The 20,415-nt window shown below is 37.6% G+C and overlaps 1 protein-coding gene across 5 annotated transcripts in view; it reads left to right on the forward strand.

The window, feature by feature from the left end:
- The window catches only part of RABGAP1L (RAB GTPase activating protein 1 like), a 671,327-nt gene that overhangs the window by 139,598 nt on the left and 511,314 nt on the right, over window positions 1-20,415 (forward strand). For all 5 annotated transcript variants that reach the window (XM_043922777.1, XM_043922776.1, XM_043922778.1 and 2 more), the window contains one exon: window positions 10,383-10,524. In XM_043922777.1, the coding sequence (XP_043778712.1) occupies window positions 10,383-10,524 (142 nt within the window). The remainder of the gene's footprint in view (window positions 1-10,382; window positions 10,525-20,415) is intronic.

Raw genomic sequence — 20,415 nt, forward strand, 5'->3', positions numbered from 1 at the left:
ACATGCTGAATTTCACATTTCAAAGGGACGTTTATGTTTAGTAGGCAGTCAGATATTTGTATCCTACGCTTGGGAAATAAAGATTTTAAAAGTGGTTATTGCTTGAGAATTGTGAATAGGAGCAGGTGAAATTACCCTGAGACCAAGTGTTGAAAGAGGAGACATTTCAAAGATTGGTACAGGAAGAGGATTGAGTGAAGTGGATGTAGAAGGATAAGCACAGATCTTGGGATAAAATCACAAGAGTGTGAGGCCAGAAAAGCAGGGGGGAAGATTGTTTCCAGCAGGAGAGAAGGCCTGCAGCATTAGGTACTGCAGGGAGGTTAGCTTGGGATATGATTGGTAGATAAGAGATAAAAATCTTAGACTGTAAAACCTGAACAACTTGAGAGGAGTATTGGGGAAGAAGTCAGACTGCAGTTAATTGAGGATTGAATGGGAGACAAGATAATTCACCCCCATAACTGGGGACAGAGAGAGGCTGGGTACAGTTCGAAGTATTATGATACATTTTACTTTACTTTAAATACAAAGTTAAAATTTTTAGAAAATTCAGTCTTTTTTTCTGTTTTTTTTTTCTGTATTTGGACGTCTATCCCTCTGCTAGTGATTTTGCTGAGTGAATACCTCATCAAAATATGGATGCAAGTGCCTAAAACCTTTTGTTGCCAACGTTTAGAGGAATGACATAGCAGATACTGTAAAAGTGAACTGATTTCTTTCTGCTGAAATGCTGTAGTTAAGAAACTATGTAGAAACTGCAAGTTAGTAGATAAAAAAACATTCTGGAGGTCTAGTACAAAACTTAGTGATTGTAGTCAACAATCTAGTGGGCCCTTTTTCCATGGGTTCCTCAAGGGTGGATTCAACCAGTGTTTAGTTGGTCTTTGGATTAGTCCATGGTTCAGTTCCTGGTTGGTTGAATCTGTGGATGCAGAACTTGCAGATACGCAGGTACAACTGCACTATACCATTTTATATGAGGTACGTGAGCATCTGTAGATTTCAGTGTCCACAGTGAGGTCCTGAATCTAGTCTTTCCATAGGTACTAAGGGTTGACTGTACTGTACTATATATTTTAAAAGTTGTTAAGGGATTAGATCATAATTATTCTCACCGCAGGAAAGAAATGATGATGATGTGTGCTGTTGGCTAATGCTACAGTGGTAATCGTATTGCGGTATATAAATGTATCAAGTCAATACATTACACAATGTTATATGTCAATTATATCTCATTAAAATAGAAATTATGCATCACTTGGTATTTTCTTTTTTTTTTTTAATTATTAATTTATGGGAGGACTTCCAAAACAGCTGGAAGCAAAATGAGAATTTTGGAAGGTTCTAATGCTTAAAGTATTATCTGCTTATTACTGTATTATTTCAGAGTGATTTTTTAATGACAGTTTTTTTTTTTTGTTTGTTTGCTTTTGTTTTCGTGTTTTTTCAGCCACACCATGCAGCTTGTGGGAATTTAGTTCCCCACTGGACCGCCAGGGAATTCCCTTAAATGACAGTTTTAAAATACCCGAAAATAGAATTCATAATGAATTGAAGATACTCATGTTTTTAAACTATGGTGACATCACCTACTGCTACATTAATAAATTGTTTAAGAAGTAATTTGATGAATATTATTTCTTTTTTTTTCTTATTACTAAAAATAAATGCTGTGCATTCCCTCATCCGTAGGTGTTTATTGGCAGGATTCTTTGATAGGAAGGTATCAGAATATAACCTTTGTAGTACTGTTTTTGTTTAGTTTTATGCTTGCTAAAATCATTGAATAATTTTATATTTTACTGGTCCTATTTTGCGTAAAGAACTATAAGACATTCAGCTGTTACCATTTACTTTCAGGTTTGGTTTGTATTGTGCTATAGAGTGTATCTTACTATGAGACTACATCAAAGGAAATAAAATTGAATAAAGCAGGTTTTCATTCTGGGTACTGAAATGAGAATAGATTGTTTATTATAGGCCTTCATCGAAAACTTGAATTATTAGTTGAGTTAAAAGGATTTATTCTGAAAATTTGTTGTTGTTGTTGTTCAGTCACTAAGTCGTGTCTGACTCTTTGTGACCCCATGTCGCAGACTTCCCTGTCCTTCACTATTTCCTGGAGCTTGCTCAAACTCCTGTCCATTCATTCGGTGATGCCATCCAACCATCTCATCCTCTTGTCTCCTTCTCCTCCTGCCTTCAATCTTTCCCATTATCAAGGTATTAAAAATTAGTGTTTTTAAGATCTGAAAAATTAGTATCTTCAGGTATGAAAACTTAGTATTTTAAGTTTTGAAATTGTAAGCCAGAGAGGAGAGACTCCTTAAATATACATATACTCTTTTGCAATGCATTTAAAAAGTAAAAAGCCAGTTGTGAAGCAAAGCAAGATGGTAAGCACCGTGACTTGGGTTCTTTTCATTAAGTACTAGCACCTCTCCCTTGTCTGTCATTTGTGTGGAGTTTAAGAAATCACACATTACCAAGGCCATGTTATCAAGTGGCCTATTAGTGAGGAATAAATGACCCTGTTATCTAAAGATTTATATTCTTTTAGTGTGTTGAAAATTTAATAAATAAAAACAAAAGGCTTCTCACTTGGAGAATAATGTGATAAGGTATTTAAATAAGGAAATTTTGCTTATTTCATAGTCAAATATACTTTCTTAAGGTATAGATAATATTCTTGCACTTAAGACTATGGTATTACTCTTAAAATACTACTTGTTTGAAATGTTGGAATGAAATTATTTTCTATGGACTGAGATAATTGATTTTGTTGCCAATAATGGTGTGCAACATTCTTAGCAGTGTTGTCCTTCATAAAAATATTTTCTAGTCTGCGCTGGTGTCAAAATTTAGTAAAAATTGATGAGTAAAGTTATATAAGGCATAAAAGTGTAGAGGCTTGGAAAAAGCAGCACTTCAGTGAATTCAGTAATCTTTTATTTCATAAGTTAGGCATATTTATAAATAAGATAGTTTCAAGAAAAATTGCTGATTAGGTGAAGTTGTTGTAAAATAGAGTTCAGTTCTCAAGGGGTCAGCTGAGTCAGCAGCACTGAAAACATGTAGGGGGTGGTTCTTAAAATCCTTGCTTCATTTGTAGATTTATGATAAACTATAAAGAGCAATCAGAGGCAATTATGGAGGAAAAATAGTGTTATGAAGAAAGAAATACTTATGTTCATTTTAAAGGTAATCTTAAGAAATGTTATTTACATTAGGTTGATTCAGGAGATGCAGAACATTTTGAGGCCAGTACAACATATTTTAATGTAGCTTGACCTTTCTTGAAATACAAAACATATGTTGTAGAATTAATAAGGTTTAAATAATTTAAATTGAGATTTCTGTAAGTACATCTGATTATTATGATGAACAAATTTTCTGGAAAAAAAGGATTGCTGATTAGTATGGAGATTTTTAAACTCTTGTAATAATAACAAATTAAGTTTTGTTTAGTTTTTGGAGCATCTGGCCTTAAATGACATAGTGAAATTTACATTTGGTTGAGAAGGGGTCACTTAATCCTGGTATAGAGATGTAGTATATATCATATATTTTGGATTTAGTACATGAAATAAATGTTTTGTATTTTTATATGAAATAAGTGTGACAGATGAAGCTTTTTCTCAGTAAATAGTTAAAAAAAAATAAACCTATTGGGAGTCCTTTTATGTCTGGCAGCCTTGGTTTTCTTATTATAAAATAATAATGTGGGTTACTAGTATTACTGAATTTTTTTCTAAAATTCTGTGACATTTGGATTAGTGAATATAAATGATTTTTAGTACAAATAATTCCATGACTGTTGTAGTCAAGTTAATTCAAAGTTAATTTATAATATCTATTCTGGTGGCACAGTGAGAATAAGATATTTCAAATAACAACCTTATCCCCAAAGGAACTTTGTGTCACCTCCTATTAATAAGGAAATGTATAAAAATTGCCATTTTACTTGGAGGGTTGTGATTAATACTAGATAAAAATATTGTACAGAATTCTGTGGGGTTTAGAAAAGGGAGGGGCCATAGCAGTAGAAAGAAAGAAAGTGGTGGTTAAAAGAAGCCCCTTGGAGGAGCTGTGTGAGTCACGTTCTGTGATCACAGCAGAGAAGTAATATCGTAAGGGTGGACAAAAATTTCTCTTCTTCCCTTTTACATTCTTTGGCTGGCCTAATACATAAATAAATACAAGACAGATTAATAGGAGGAAAATTTAATTATGTGCCTGTGGGAGCCCCAGAAAGATATGAAGACTCAAAAGGCAGCTGGTAATTGAAGCTTATATTCCATCCTGAGCCAGGGAAAGGGGAGGGATCTGGGGATGCAAAGAGGAGGAAGGTCATTCATAGGAAGTGGGAGGAGATATTTGGGGAATTAAAAAAAGGAGGTAGTCCTGTTATGCAGATACATTTCTTAGGTAAAAGGATATCTCTCTTAATAGCTCTCTCCCTTTCTTTTTTTTTTTTTTTTAATAATTTTTTTTTTTTTAATATTTATTCATTTACTTGGCTGCACCAGGTCTTAGTTGCAGCATGTGGGATCTAGTTCCCTGACCAGGGATCGAACCTGGGCCCCCTGCATTGGGAGCTCAGAGTCTTAACCACTGGGCCAGCAGGGAAGTCCCTCTCTCTCCCTTTCTTAAGTAAATTTAGGCAATTGAGGGAGAGGTAGAAGAGCTTTCAAGAATCTGCTGAGTTTTGATTGTGTTTAGCTCAAAATAGTAATCCTTATGCTTAGTATTCATTGTTGGGAAATGAAAGATTGCTTTAATAAGGAGACTGGCACCTGCGGAGAAGACGGACTCATATCCAAGAAGCATCTCCTATGATTCTGCTTTGTTGTTGTTCAGTCCCTCAGTCATGTCTGACTCTCTGAGACCCCATGGACTGAAGTACTCCAGGCTTCCCTGTCCTTTGCCATCTCCTGGAGCCTGCTCAAACTCATGTCCATTGAGTCAGTGATGCCATCCAGCCATCTTATACTCTGTTGCCCCCTTCTCCTCCTGCCTTCAGTCTTTCCCAGCATCAGGGTCTTTTCCAATGAGTCAGCTCTTTGAATCAGATGGCCAAAGTATTGGAGCTTCAGCTTCAACATCCGTCTTTTCTTTTTTCTTTTTTTTTTAACATCCATCTTTTCAATGAATATTCTGGTCTGATTTCCTTTAGGATTGACTGGTTTGATCTCCTTGCAGTCTCAGGGACTCTCAAGAGTCTTCTCCAACACCACAGTTCAAAAGCACCAATTCTTTGGTGCTCAGCTTTCTTTATAGTCCAACTCTCACATCCATAATTGACTACTGGAAAAAACATATTTTTGACTAGATGGTAATTCTTAATAAGAATTAAAGTGATGTGAGATAGATTAAAGGAAGAAAATAAAAAGTTTAATAGCATGTGTACATCAGGGCTTCCCAGGTGGTATTAGTGGTAAAGAACTTGGCTTCCAATGCAGGAGACATAAAAGATGTGGGTTCGATCCCTGCACTGTAAAGATCCTTTGGAGGAGGGCATTGCAGCCTACCTCAGTATTCTCGCTTGGAGAATCCCATGGACAGAGGAGCCTGGTGGGCCACCGTCTATAGGGTTACAGAGAGTCGGACATGACTAAGCAACTTAGCACGGCACACACGTTGGAGAGTCCCAGGAAAACTGAGTAAATCACCAAGATGGCCGAATCCCTCACCTTGAATACCATCTTCAGTTGAAGATAAAAGAGTATGTTGGGGGGAATGTTTCTAGGGGAAAATGGTAGTTCATATGGAGCTGGGAAAGCAAATGTTTGGTAAACAGATGTTTGATGGGCTACACAGTGACAGTCGGACAGAGGGAACTCTGATCTCTAGGCCCCACTGAGTCTCCCCATCACACCTAGCCCATATCCTTTGCAGGTTGTTGTAACTCTGTTCCAGGAACAGGCCTGCTATCTAAATTTAGGCAGTGAGGAGGAAGGTCAAAGCTTCTTCTTCAGTCTTTTGGGCCTTGATTGGTTCCAACTCTAAATAGTCTAAATGCCAAAGAGACATTTTGGGGTGGTAAATCTTGCTGGCCTACAGGGGGAAGTTATAGAGAAATGAGAAACAGAGTCATAATGTCCAAGAGGTAAGACTGGAGATCACTGTTAAGGAGAGCGGAAAAGCTTCTCTCTTGATAAGCTGTTCTCCAGAGGCTACTATCCTGTTGTGTTTTTAGTTGACATCATTTAGAGGGAGGAGGTTTGCCTGAAAAAAAGGGTAGATTTAGGGCGTGACAAGAGTTCATCATAGTCTTACCTGCTCTCAGAAGCTCCTGTGGCTTGACCCTTACTAGAAGGAAGGGAGCCATTTCTTCTTTATTCTCTAAGAGAGCATGATCCAGACTGGAGGTGGAAGTAGCTGCCCTTTCTTAAATCTTTTCCTAGCTCAGGCCTCCTTTAGGCTTGTTATGGGTTCTGGGCTAAATACAGGTTTAATGTTAAAATAACTATTTTTTGCCCTCCTCCCAAATCTCTTCTTTGCTTTCAGGTGCCTTAACATTCTTTTCACGTGGAGGCAAAGCCTTTTATCAGTTATTAGATCTAAAAGGCATAAGAGGAAGTTTCCCTTTTGAGGATGCATGTTGATTTAAACCTATTTAAATTAAAGTATGATCAATTAGGGGAGAGATCAGTTGGGAATTTGTGATTAGCTGATGCTACTACATATATATTAGATAAAAAGCAAAGAACTACTGTATAGCACAGGCTTCCCTTGTGGCTCAGCTGGTAAAGAATCCACCTACAATGCAAGAGACCTGGCTTTGATCCCTGGGTTGGGAAGATCCCATGGAGAAGGGAAAGGCTACCCACTCCAGTATTCTGGCCTGGAGAATTCCATGGACTGTATAGTCCATGAGGTCACAAAGAGTCGGACACAACTGAGTGACTTTCACTTCAGTTCACTGTATAGCATGGGGAACTATATTCGATATTTTGTAATAGCCTATAATGGAAAAGAATCTGACAAAGAATATATATATATATATATATATATATATATATATATATATATATATATATATATACACGTATATATGCATAAAACTGAATCACTTTGCTGTATATGTGAAACATATAAATCAACTATACTTCTACTGAAAGAATACAATCTGTTAGTAAATTACTAAGACTATGTCATGTGAAGGATGTTATTGTGGTAGCTATTTTGCAGTATATACAGTGTATCAAATTATTGTAGTGTACAGCTTAAATTTGGTGCATTTTTCTAAGTTGTACAGTTAATATGCATAGGACGGTTTGCAGTATTTATTTATTATCCATTTGATTTCATAGAGTATATAGTGATACCCATGCTTTTGTTCCTGGTATTGATAATTTGTATCTTCTTTTTTGTTTTGTGAATTTAGCTAGAGGTTTATCAATTTATTGATCTTTGTAAAGAAACTACCTTTTGGTTTCATTGATTTTAAACTTTTTGTGTCCCCAGTTTTATTGATTTGTACTGTTTTCTTTTTTATTATTATTTTACTTCTGTTTGCTTTATTTTGTACTTCTTTTCCTCATTTCTTAAGGTGCATGTTTAGATTATTGATTTTTGAATGGCTCATCTGAAATACATATATTTATATTTCTAAATCCTAGATGTATCCCACTAATTTTCACTTGGTGTATTTTCATTTTTGTTCAGTTAAAAATATTTTCTACTTTGAGTTTTCCTCTTTGATCCATGGAGTGTTTAGAAGTGTGTTATTTTATTTCCAAGTATTGGGGATTTTTCAGACACATTTCTGTTGTTGATTTTCAGTTTAATTATATTATGGTCACTAAACATAATTTAGTTAAGTCTAAAAAAATTTCTTCAAGTGTGTTTTATAACCCAGGACATGGTCTGTTTTGGTGAATGTTCCATGTGCATTTGAAAAGAATGTGTATTCTTCTGTTATTGAATGGAGTGATATATAATATCAGATATGATTGTTGATGATGTACAGTTCTTCTATAACATTGTAAATTTTCGTATACTTCTTTTCATTTCTGTGAGAGGAGTGTTGATGTCTCCAATTGTAAATGTGGATTTGTCCATCTCCTTTTATTTCTGTGAATTTTTTGCTTCATTTATTTGAGAGCCTGTTGTTAGCTACATATGTTTATAAGATTCTTATATATTCTTGGTGACTAGATCTTTTTAACATAGTGTAGTGTCCTTTATACCTAGTGATTTCTCCACAGTCAAGAGTAGCCCTCGCCCTGGGATTGCTCCACAATCCCTAAGCTCCAGCTCCCAGCTGCTGCCGCCCCTTTTAGGGGACCTGCATCCCTTTCCAGGGTACGTATGGCTGCAGCAAGGACTGTCTGATTCTCATTCTATTTAGGCTGCCACAGATCAGATGTTTCATTCTCAGCCTTAAATGTTTCTCCTCTGACTCAGACAATTGCCCTGATGTGGGAATCAGACCCCTGCTTCGCTTCTTACACCCACCAAGGGCAGGTCCAGTCCTTGTAGTACTCCTGTTTTTTCCCCCTAGTTCCTCCAGCCTACCGAGTTTTGCGTGATTCTGTATATTCTTTTCTGCTGCTCAGCTACTCCCGTCCTCGCTCAGCTGGTGTTCTGCATGGACTTCTGTGTCTGAAGGTGTATTCCTGATGTATCCATGGAGAGAGATATACTCCATGTCCACCTACTCCTCTGCCAGCTTGTTTTCTAGTATTTCATTTTTATTGTATTTCTTTATACAATTACTTTAGTTGTTGCTTTAGGGATTGAGATCTTTGTTTCCTGAATATAGTAGAACTATAAAAAAAAAAATGTTTGGTTTAAACCTAACCACATAATTTTTCATGGCTGTCTTCTTTTCTTCCCCCCTCTATGTTTAATGCAGTGGACAATTTTACCTTTTATTATTTGCTAAATGGCTTGAAAATGTGCCTGAAATTTGATTTATTGTTCAGAAGAAATTCTTGAAAAGAATGAATAATTAGTTATGTTTTTGTAATTTAAATTAATTAAAGTAAAGGTAGATATTTGAGATAATTATACCTCTATATATGCCTATACTATTGTTATTTTGTGTTCTTTAGAGTGTGGTAAAATGGTGTAAAGACTGAGATAATAATAGTAATAAAAATTTGTTTCAGTCACTCTAATTTTATGTTCTAAGTATTATTATATTTAATCTCCTTAATAATTGAGATGGTTTATTTCAGTTTTATTGATAGAGGTGCTGTGCCTCAGCACAGTATTTTGTCCAAGACCGCACTCTTACTTGTAGTGAAATTTGAATTCAGACTCAGGTCTGTTTGGCTTTAAAATTCATGTTTTACCATTAGTCTAATCATTGATTCTACAGATATTTGTTGAATACTTACTATGTGTCAGGTACCATATTGTTTCTGATTGAAAGTCAACATGATCTCTGCCCATATGATACTCCCTCTGTTGTTATGATAAGAACTGAAAACTTGGGAATTTAGTTTAGATTCTTTGTAGAAGTAACATTGAGGGCAGGAGGAGAAGGGGGTGACAGAGGATGAGATGGTTGGATGGCATCACTAACTCAGTGGACATGAATTTGAGCAAACTTTGGGAGATAGTGAAGGACAGGGAAGCCTGGCATGCAGCAGTGCATGGGGTCACAAATAGTTGGATACGACAAAGCAAGTGAACAACATCAACAGAAGTAACATTAAGAAATAAGGATCCAATATTGATGGTAGTTAGCAAAGAGTAGGAGGAAAAGCTGTTTGTCAGAGAGAAAAAGATATCCCAAGGCCTTGGGCAGGGAAAAAAAGAAAAAGTTCTCAGAACTGAAACAAGGCCAGAGTGGTCGAAGTATAGTATTGTAACAGTGTTTGAATATGAGATGAGGCTCACAAGAGAGGCAGGGTTCAACTAATCTAAGACTTTGTAGGCCATGCTAAGTTGGTTAATTAATGATTGCCTTGGAAATTTTACTCCTTAAAAAAAGACCATTTAGAATGTAAGCCATTTGTAAGGTGAAAACTACCTACTTCCATGAATTAGTTGATGGATATAGCTGGTTTCTCTTTATCTCAGAGCAAGGTAGTCAGTCCTAAGAATCCAGCATCACTTGCTTATCTTTCTACCCTGGAATCTGTGGCTTCTTAGGTTTTTCTGATAAAAGAAATTTGAGATTTTTCAGATGGTTAATATGTTTTATTGTTTTGGTTAAAATAATACTAAAAGAACCATACATTTAGGATGTTATGTGAGCATTGCACTTGAAAGATTTTTCTCAACTTCAGACGTGCTGTAGATCAAGCATGACCTGCTGCTCTTCTTCATTTTAGTTCTTTTTAATGACCCTTGAAATACACCATCTTTCAGTGTTTACTTCAAATTTCTAATGTTTAAGCACATTTTTATATCTTTCTCAGTCTGAGGGAAAAGGCCATACCAATGCTGGGGATGCAATATATGAGGTGGTGAGTCTACAGCGAGAGTCTGAGAAGGAGGAACCAGTCACTCCTACTAGTGGAGGCGGCCCGTTGTCACCCCAGGAGGATGAAGCAGAAGAGGGTAAGAAATGAAACTTACTCAGTTTCTTGTCTTTACATAGCTGCTTTACTTGTATCCTTACAGATGTGTGTGTGTGTGCGCACACGTGTGTGCATGTGTGCATGCGTGCCTCTCTAAGCAGTAGGGGGAGGAGTGGTGTTTCTTTGTAGTCTCTGCTACTTTTAGACTAGATTCTACTAGATGCAGAGGAGAATTTGGTCCATTTGGTTCCTTGGTTGCGTACTCCTAAGTGCAACTTACACAATTATTTAAATTTGACAGCTTAACTTTGCTGTCTTGCACGTTTGAAGTGTTTAATGAGAAGTTTCAAATTCTAAGCATTTTTAGAATTTCAGTGGTTAATGTTATGTCCTACTCCTCATTTGACATGATTCAGTTTTGATTTGTTTATTGTTGTTGCCTTATCACTTACCATTCACTTTTTTGAAACACTAGCGATTATCTGCTTTGTTTACTACATGAATGCTGCTGAGAGTTGCCAGCCAACCTCATGAGAGTCACACGTCATTTGGCTTTGTGCTCAGTACTTTTTATAGAAACTAGAGTTAAATGATGGATCTTTACTTTTAACCTTTATATTACCTGCTTATAGGATAGGGTTTATTAAAAGAAAGTTTCTTTATATCATCTTTGCCATCTGTTTTATCCTTCTTGTCAAGACTTCAAATCTCTTGCCCTTTCTAACATTGGGTTATTTGTCTTCTTGTTGATTTTTAAGATTTCTTTAAATACACTGTTGATTTTTAAGATTTCTTTAAATACACTGGTAAAGGTCCTTTACCTGGAAATGGAAACCTACTCCAGTATTCTTATTGGAAAATCCCTGTGGACAGAAGAGCCTGGCAGGCTGTATAGTCCAGGGTTGCCAAGAGTTGGACTTGACTGAAGCGACTTAACACACACAAAGGTCCTTTATTGGATGTGTTTTACAGATGTTTTCTCCCACTCTGCAGTTTGCCTTTTCATTTTCTGAACAATGTCTTTTGAGAAACGAAAGATTAATTTTTGTGAAGTCTGATTTGTCAATTTCTTTCTTCTTCTTTTTTTTGCTGTGTCTTGTGGGATCTTAGTTCTCTGACTGAGGATTGAACCTGGACTGCAGGCAGTGAAAGTGCAGAGTCCTAACCACTGAATTCCCTGTCAGGGAATTCCCTGTCAGGTTTTTTTTTTCATTAATGATGTGTCTGTGAATGATTTAAATTTTTACGTGTAGTTGGAAGTAGAGTTCTTACCCTCCCACCCCACTCAGAAAACATTTATTATCTCATGGTTTCTGTGGGTCATGAATTAGGCTTGTCTGGTCAGTTGTGGCTTCGTGTTTGTTATGGAGAGTCAGATATCATCTGGGGGATTTAGTTATTTGAAGATGACATTGATGGGGCTGAAAGCTTGGAGAAGCTTCCAAGGGGGCTGATTCATAATCGTTGTCAAAATGATGCTGGCCATTGGCCGCGATACTTCAGTTTCTCTCCACAAAGGCTTCCCGCTCGTGCTGCTTGGGTGTCCATGTGGTACAATGGTGAGCTCTCCCCAGACAGCAGTCCAGGGAACTAAGGTGGAAGTTGCAATGCCTATTATATCTTAGCCTTGGAGTCACAGAATATCACTTCCATGGTATTCATCTGCTTTGTGGTATACAATGTAGTTGCTATTTCATAGACTTACCATGCATTTTGTCTGACATTACTCCATGCCATCCAAGTCTTGGACAGGTATTTTTTGATCCAGTGAAAATTTAGGGCCCATGAGGTTTGAAAGTTGTGTAGATGTGCAGTATAAGGGAAGAACCATTTACTTATGGAAAATAACATAATTAGAAAACTGATACATTTAGAAGTAAATGGCAAACTAAATGATCCCAATTTTGGCTTGTTATTAATCAGCAAAATGTTTGGAGACATTCACTGCTAGGATCTGAAAGTCCTGTACGAAGTATTGGAAGGCCATCATTTTCTAGTCTTAGCAAGAGAGCTGACGTGGGCTCCAACTTCATTTTTGATGCTGCTCTTTTGACAAAGTTCGTTTGGTACAGGTCTGTCAAAGTGGCTGCCTTAGCATGTAAGGAAGGAAGGGCAGAAGACATATGAGAATATGCCTGTGGTAAAAGCAACAAGGCTTTTAGCTGAATTGGATGTCATGGGCAGCAGAAAGAAGAGAAGGGAAGAGAAATAATCATAGATTAAATCTAGGTTTCTAGGTTAGGTGACTGGATGATGTTAATGCCAGCAAACGAGATAGGAATACCTGGGAAGAGTGGGTCTGAGGTGGGGTATGATACATTCAGTTTCAGGTAGTGATGGATTTGAACTCACTGGGGAACATTGAAGTACAGCTATTTTTCAGTGATTAGAAATGGTCTTATATTGTGAGAGAAGTTTTAACAACTGGAGATAAAGGTTTGAGGGTCATCAGTGTGAAGCAATGATAATTGGCTGAAATTTCTTTGAGAGAAAATGTGGGAGGTGGGGGTTAACAGTAGGGTTTTGAGAGGTTACTAACATTTACGGGTAGATGCAGGAAGAGAAAGTCCAGCTAAAAGATCTGCAGAAGAAATGGTCAGAACAGTATGAGAACTAAGACAAGGTAGTAATGGACCAAGGAGTGGAGATTCAAAAGGAGAAAATGATGTTGCAGTATTGACAAATGGAACAAGGAGATTTAGTATGATAAGGACCAAAGATTGTTTGTTGGATTCATTTACCATTGTTCATTGGTAAATCTGAGAGGCTACTGGGTACCTCTGCGGGTCATTTTAATAAAGTTGGAAAAGAAGCCTTCTTATACTGGACTGAGGAATGACTAGAGGTGAGAAAGGGATGTTTTAAATACTTTTCAGACTATTTTTTTCAAGAAAGTCAATGGAGAAGAAGAGGAGAGAGACTGGACTTTAAAACATTGCGTTGCATGTGGCCACAAAAGGGCATTTTTAGGGTGTAAGAGATTTGAGCTCATCTGTAATAGGGAAAGGAGAGCTAAAAATAGTTACCCACCCAACACTTAAGGGTGCAGTTTCCTAGCAGGCTTCCTGTGTCTTTACAAATGCTATTTACTCTGCTTAGAGACTTTTTCTACTTAAGGCCCCCTGAGTAAGCTCTTCAACAAAGCCATGTTAACAGTCAAAGGAAAATAGTGATTTTAGCATACAGGCAGTTTCCATACTTAGCAATGTTTAAAAATATTTTCTATGATTTTTTTTTTTTAAATTTTTTTATTAGTTGGAGGCTAATTACTTCACAACATTTCAGTGGGTTTTGTCATACATTGATATGAATCAGCCATAGATTTACACTTATGATATTTTTTAGTAGGTTGCTCAGGCAAATTGCGTTTAAAATGTATTCAATGCAGGAATGGCTTGAGTAAGAAGCTTGGCAAATCTGCTTATGAAAAAGCAATCATAAATGTCAACAAAATCGTCAAAAAAACAGGCAGTGAAGGACTTGAGAAGGTGATCAAATTATATAAACATATGGAGAAAGCATTTATTCAAGAAAAACTACTGAGCCTTGAGTGAGAACTGCGAATGGTGTTTTAGTACTTGAGGCATCTCCTGTTCTGCTGATTCCCACCACTGGCTTATTATCATGGTGGTTTTGCTAGGATGGGGTGAGCTATGAAAACTGGTAGCTTTGCTTTCACCCCTGGAAGGGACTTACTTGATTTGGAACGTTATTGGAAACAATAGCGATTTTTTTTTTTTTTAAATGGCGAAAGAATGGGAAGACCAGTGTTTTATGTAGAATGATGTAATTTTGGTTGGGAAGGAAAAAAACTCCTTCCAAAAGGAGATTTAAGGAATGACTGGGCCTCATTAGTTCTGCATATCACTGGTGGTCTGGGAGGCTGTGTATACATGCAGGGCTGCACACACACTCAGGCAGATTAGAGAGGGTCCTAGCTATTCACAGATATATGCTGGACCTGAGGCCTTGCACGGGTGCAGTGGTTTTGCTTCTTTTCTGTTCTACAAAGAGAACACGTTCCAGGTGGAGTAAATGGCCGAAGGCTCATCTTCCCTGTAGGCTTCCGCTGTGAGCAAGTGGCAGCTCCTAGGCGCTGGATCTCAGGATCCAGAATCCACCCTCTCTCTGCTGCTGTCATTTCTTGGACTGGATTGTTGCAATACCTCCTAACGGGTCTCCTGCATTCCACCCTTGTTCACTCCCCCTTAGTCTGTGGTTCTGCACTAGCCACAGTCACCCTTTTGAAATTTGTCAGATTACATTTCTTCTCTTCTGAAAATTCTCCATTGGCTTTTCATTTTGTTTGCCAAAGTTCTTTACCATGGTTTATAAGGCTGTATGTGATTTTGCTTTCTGATTGTAACCTTTCTGACCTCATTCGCTGTTACTCTCTGCCCCACAAATTCCACCCTTGTCCTTTGCTCTCCTTCACAGTTCAGTTCAGTTCAGTTGCTCAGTCATGTCTGACTCTTGCGACCCAGTAGACTGCAACTTGCCAGGCCTCCCTGTCCATCACCAACTCCCGGAGCCTATCCCAAACTCATGTCCATTGAGTCGGTACTGCCACCCAAGTATCTCATTCTCTGTCATCCTTCTCCTCCTGCCCTCAATCTTTCCCAGCATCAGGGTCTTTTCAAATGAGTCAGCTCTTCGCATCAGGTGGCCAAAGGATTGGACTTTCAGCTTCAGCATCAGTCCTTCCAATGAACACCCAGAGCTGATCTCCTTTAGGATGGACTGGTTGAATTTCCTTGCAGTCCAAGGGACTCTAAAGAGTCTTCTCCACCACCACAGTTCAAAAGCATCAATTCTTTGGTGCTCAGCTTTTTTTATAGTCCAACTCTTACATACATACATGATTACTGGAAAAACCATAGCCTTGACTAGATGGACCTTTGTTGGCAAAGTAATGTCTCTGCTTTTTAATATGCTGTCTAGGTTGGTCATAACTTTCCTTCCAAGGAGTAAGCATCTTTTAATTTCAAGGCTGCAGTCACCATCTGCAGTGATTTTGGAGCCCAGAAAAATAAAGTCAGCCACTGTTTGCACTGTTTCCCCATCTATTTGCCATGAAGTGATGGGACTGGATGCCATGATCTTAGTTTTCTGAATGTTGAGCTTTAAGCCAACTTTTTCTCTCTCCTCTTTCACTTTCATCATAGGCTGTTTAGTTCTTCTTCACTTTTTGTGTCCTTCACAGACACTGCTATAATCTGCCACTGGGCTGTCGCACTTGCTGTTCCCCTGGAAGGACACCTTGTTTCCTGGATTGCCAAATGGGTCTCTCCTTCCTCTTTAATAAGTACCACCTTCTCAGTGAGATTTTTGCCTTCTGAGTAAATAGCATGAATAATAATAAGTGAAGGAATAAATAGAAATATTTTAACACAAAAATTATAGAATAAATGAATATGTTTTCTTTTACATTGCTTCAAGATGATTTCATACTGAGAAAGACTAGAAAGGCAGTAGTAACATTTCTGAAATTGCACTTGAAAATATGAAAACATAAATAAAGTTTTCAATTTCTCATTCTTATATATGGTTTGAATAAGAACAAGTCATCAGATTTCTATTTTTCCCTCAAAATTTTTACTTCTGTTCTTAACAAGTTTTCACTATTTGAGATGTCAGTTTGTCTTTTGAAAATCTATTAGCCATCACCCATATTTAAAAAGCTACAGAAATCACAGAGTAGGAAGTAATAGTTTCTTTTATAGATGAGACATTTCATACATTTTCAATACACTTTATTATTAGTTCTATAATTGACATTTCTGTCAACGCAGATATCAAAAGTTAGAGCTGGAGGTGGCATAGAAATGTTTTCCTGCTGGGGGGATTTGGAGTATTCTTTTATTTAATTATTTTCAGCAATTTGCCTGTCAAAGCAAAAGTGGAAGTTCAAGTCACTAAATTGTCTTACCTTAGCCTGTAATTTAACTAAAAAGGGATGCAGACTTTAAAGGACTAAAATTGCTCTTAATTTCCTGAGGAAGATCTAAAGTAAAATGAATTAAAGTATCTTTGCATATTTTTCAAGTGCTGTTGAAAAAATGAAGTGTGTTAAAGGGAATTAATTTGAATGCAAGGAATCTTTGCAGAAAGTTAGGTCCATCAGTACAACTGCCTTAGGGATTATTTTAAACTACCTTGCCACCTTTGTATACTCCTTCATGTTCTGAATTGCTCCTGCTTTTGAAACTTGAGGTACACTTGATACTGCTTCATTTGGTTTTCAAGCTGACTTTCTGTTTGTTGACCTCAGACTTGTATTTAGTTACTTATAACATGGATGGTAAATTATAAGAAGATAATACTTGGCAAATACAGGGTGATTTCCTTTAAGACACATGCCCAAGTAATTGTAAAAGACCAGATTCACAATAATATGAGGCAAGCTTCACACTTGCTTGTAAACTAAACTTTACTGTAATCTGCATTTTTTGTTTTTGTATTTAGATTGGTTAAATGCTATCTAGACTGAAAATATTCCCTTTGATCTCAGTGACTGGTACTCTCGACTAATACCACTTCTAATTCATTTTGGTTGCAGAGTAAAACAGTCTCAAACTCAACTAGAGGTTTATTTTCCTTTAATTTGTTAATTCATAGTCTGATTAAAGCTCTTACTGTAGAAATCAGTTTGCAAATGAGATTTCTTTGTATTTGAATGAAAATACAATGGAGAATATAGAAAAGAAATGAGTTTCATTTTAAGAAATACAGTGATCATACTAGGGCTTCCCTGATGGCTCAGTTGGTAAAGAATCCACTTGCATGTATATTTTTGAGATTAATCCTTTGTCTGTTGCCTCGTTTGCTATTATTTTCTCCCAATCTGAGGGCTGTCTTTTCACCTTGCTTATAGTTTCCTTTGTTGTGCAAAAGCTTTTAAGTTTCATTAGGTCCCATTTGTTTATTTTTGCTTTTATTTCCAATATTCTGGGAGGTGGGTCATAGAGGATCCTGCTGTGATTCATGTCGGAGAGTGTTTTGCCTATGTTCTCCTCTAGGAGTTTTATAGTTTCTGGTCTTACATTTAGATCTTTAATCCATTTTGAGTTTATTTTTGTGTATGGTGTTAGAAAGTGTTCTAGTTTCATTCTTTTACAAGTGGTTGACCAGTTTTCCCAGCACCACTTGTTAAAGAGGTTGTCTTTTTTCCATTGTATATCCTTGCCTCCTTTGTTGAAGATAAGGTGTCCATAGGTTCGTGGATTTATCTCTGGGCTTTCTATTCTGTTCCATTGATCTATATTTCTGTCTTTGTGCCAGTACCATACTGTCTTGATGACTGTGGCTTTGTAGTAGAGTCTGAAGTCAGGCAGGTTGATTCCTCCAGTTCCATTCTTCTTTCTCAAGATTACTTTGGCTATTCGAGGTTTTTTGTATTTCCATACAAATTGTGAAATTCTTTGGTCTAGTTCTGTGAAAAATACCGTTGGTAGCTTGATAGGGATTGCATTGAATCTATAGATTGCTTTGGATAGAATAGCCATTTTGACAATATTGATTCTTCCAATCCCTGAACACGGTATGTTTCTCCATCTGTTTGTGTCCTCTCTGATTTCTTTCATCAGTGTTTTATAGTCTTCTATGTATAGGTCAAGCAACTCCTGCAGCTCAATTCCAGAAAAATAAATGACCCGATCAAAAAAATGGGCCAAAGAACTAAACAGACATTTCTCCAAAGAAGACATACAGATGGCTAATAAACACATGAAAAGATGCTCAACATCACTCATTATCAGAGAAATGCAAATCAAAACCACAGTGAGGTACCATTACACGCCAGTCAGGATGGCTGCTATCCAAAAGTCTACAAGCAATAAATGCTGGAGAGGGTGTGGAGAAAAGGGAACCCTCTTACACTGTTGGTGGGAATGGAAACTAGTACAGCCACTATGGAGAACAGTGTGTAGATTTCTTAAAAAACTGGAAATAGAACTGCCATATGACCCAGCAATCCCACTCCTGGGCATACACACCGAGGAAACCAGATCTGAAAGAGACACATGCATCCCAATGTTCATCGCAGCACTGTTTATAATAGCCAGGACATGGAAGCAACCTAGATGCCCATCAGCAGACGAATGGATAAGGAAGCTGTGGTACATACACACCACGGAATATTACTCAGCCGTTAAAAAGAATTCATTTGAATCAGTTCTAATGAGATGGATGAAACTGGAGCCCATTATACAGAGTGAAGTAAGCCAGAAAGATAATCACCAATACTGTATACTAACGCATATATATGGAATTTAGAAAGATGGTAACGATAACCCTATATGCAAAACAGAAAAAGAGACACGGATGTACAGAACAGACTTTTAGGCTCTGTGGGAGAAGGTGAGGGTGGGATGTTCTGCGAGAACAGCATTGAAACAAGTATACTATCAAGGGTGAAACAGATCACCAGCCCAGGTTGGATGCATGAGACAAGTGCTCAGGCCTGGTGCACTGGGAAGACCCAGAGGGATGGGATGGAGAGGGAGGTGGGAGGGGGTATCGGGATGGGGAACACATGTAAATCCATGGCTGATTCATGTCAATGTATGGCAAAACCCACTACAATATTGTAAAGTAATTAGCCTCCAACTAATAAAAATAAATGAAAAAAAAAAAAAGAGGGGGAAAAAAGAATCCACTTGCAGTGCAGGACCCCGGTTCAATTCCTGGATCAGGAAGATCTGCTGGAGAAGGGATAGGCTACCCCTTCCAGTATTCTTGGTCTTCCCTTGTGACTCAGCTGGTAAAGAATCCGCCCGCATTGTGGGAGACCTGTGTTTGATCCCTGGGTTGGGAAGATCACCTGGAGAAGGGAGAGGCTACCCATTCCAGTATTCTGGCCTGGAGAATTCCATGGACTGTATAGTTCTGGACTGTACTGGAGAATTCCGTGGACTGGTGTCACAGAGAGTCAGACATGACTGAGTGACTTAAACTTTCGATGATCATAGTGCACTTATTTGTGGTAGGTGCTGATTAAAGAAGTGCTTCCCAGGTTTTAAGTGTGTGTGTGTATTACTTGGAGATCTTGTTCAAATGAAGTCTTACTTAAAAAAAAAAATCTGTCAGATGCCATTGCTCCTGGTCATACTACACTCTGATTAGCAAGAATTTAAATTGCCTACACACATTAATTTGTTTATTCCTCATATCAACCCCATAAGGTCAATACTATTATTATATTCGTTTTACAGATGAGAAAATATGTTTCAACAAAATAACACTGGCATGCTAGATACTATTTATTTTCCACTCAGGTACTTTTTATATTTATAAAATTGATGTGTGTGTGCACTGCTGTGTATATGTGAAAGAGGGAAGAAAGGGCTTCATCATGTTGTTGACTGATTCTTGAATCTGTTTAAACAAATGAAAGTTAGCAAAAAATGCATTTGATAAGGGTAGGTATTTGAGAGAAAGTAGAGTGTATTAGTTAGTTTTATATTGCTCTATAGTAAGTTATTTCAAAAATGTGGTATCTTAACACCCTTTTATCATCTCACATGGATCATGAGTGTGGCTCTGGATCAGCTGGGTCCTCTGTTCATGGTCTCCTGAGGCTGCAGTCAGAGTTTTGGCTGGGGCTTCGGTCTCATCTGAAATTTGGAATTCTCTTCAGAGCTCACAGAATTCATTTCATTGTTATAGTACTCAGAGGGGCTTGGTTTAAGGCCAGCAGGAGAAGGCCCAGGCCCCCTATTTTTTTTTTTAATGATAGTTCTTGGTTTTGTTTTAATTTGTTTTGGCCACATGGTACAGCTTGTAGGATCTTACTTCTCTGACCAGGGATTGAACCCACGTCCTCAGCAGTGAAAAACCACTGGACTGGCAGGGAGTAAGAGTTTACCTGATTTGGTTAGGCTCCTCTAGGATAGCCTCCCTTTGACTAACTTAAAGCCAAAGTGGTTAGGGA

This window comes from Cervus elaphus, chromosome 14 (genome assembly GCF_910594005.1).
Source record: "Cervus elaphus chromosome 14, mCerEla1.1, whole genome shotgun sequence".
NCBI lineage: Eukaryota > Metazoa > Chordata > Mammalia > Artiodactyla > Cervidae > Cervus > Cervus elaphus.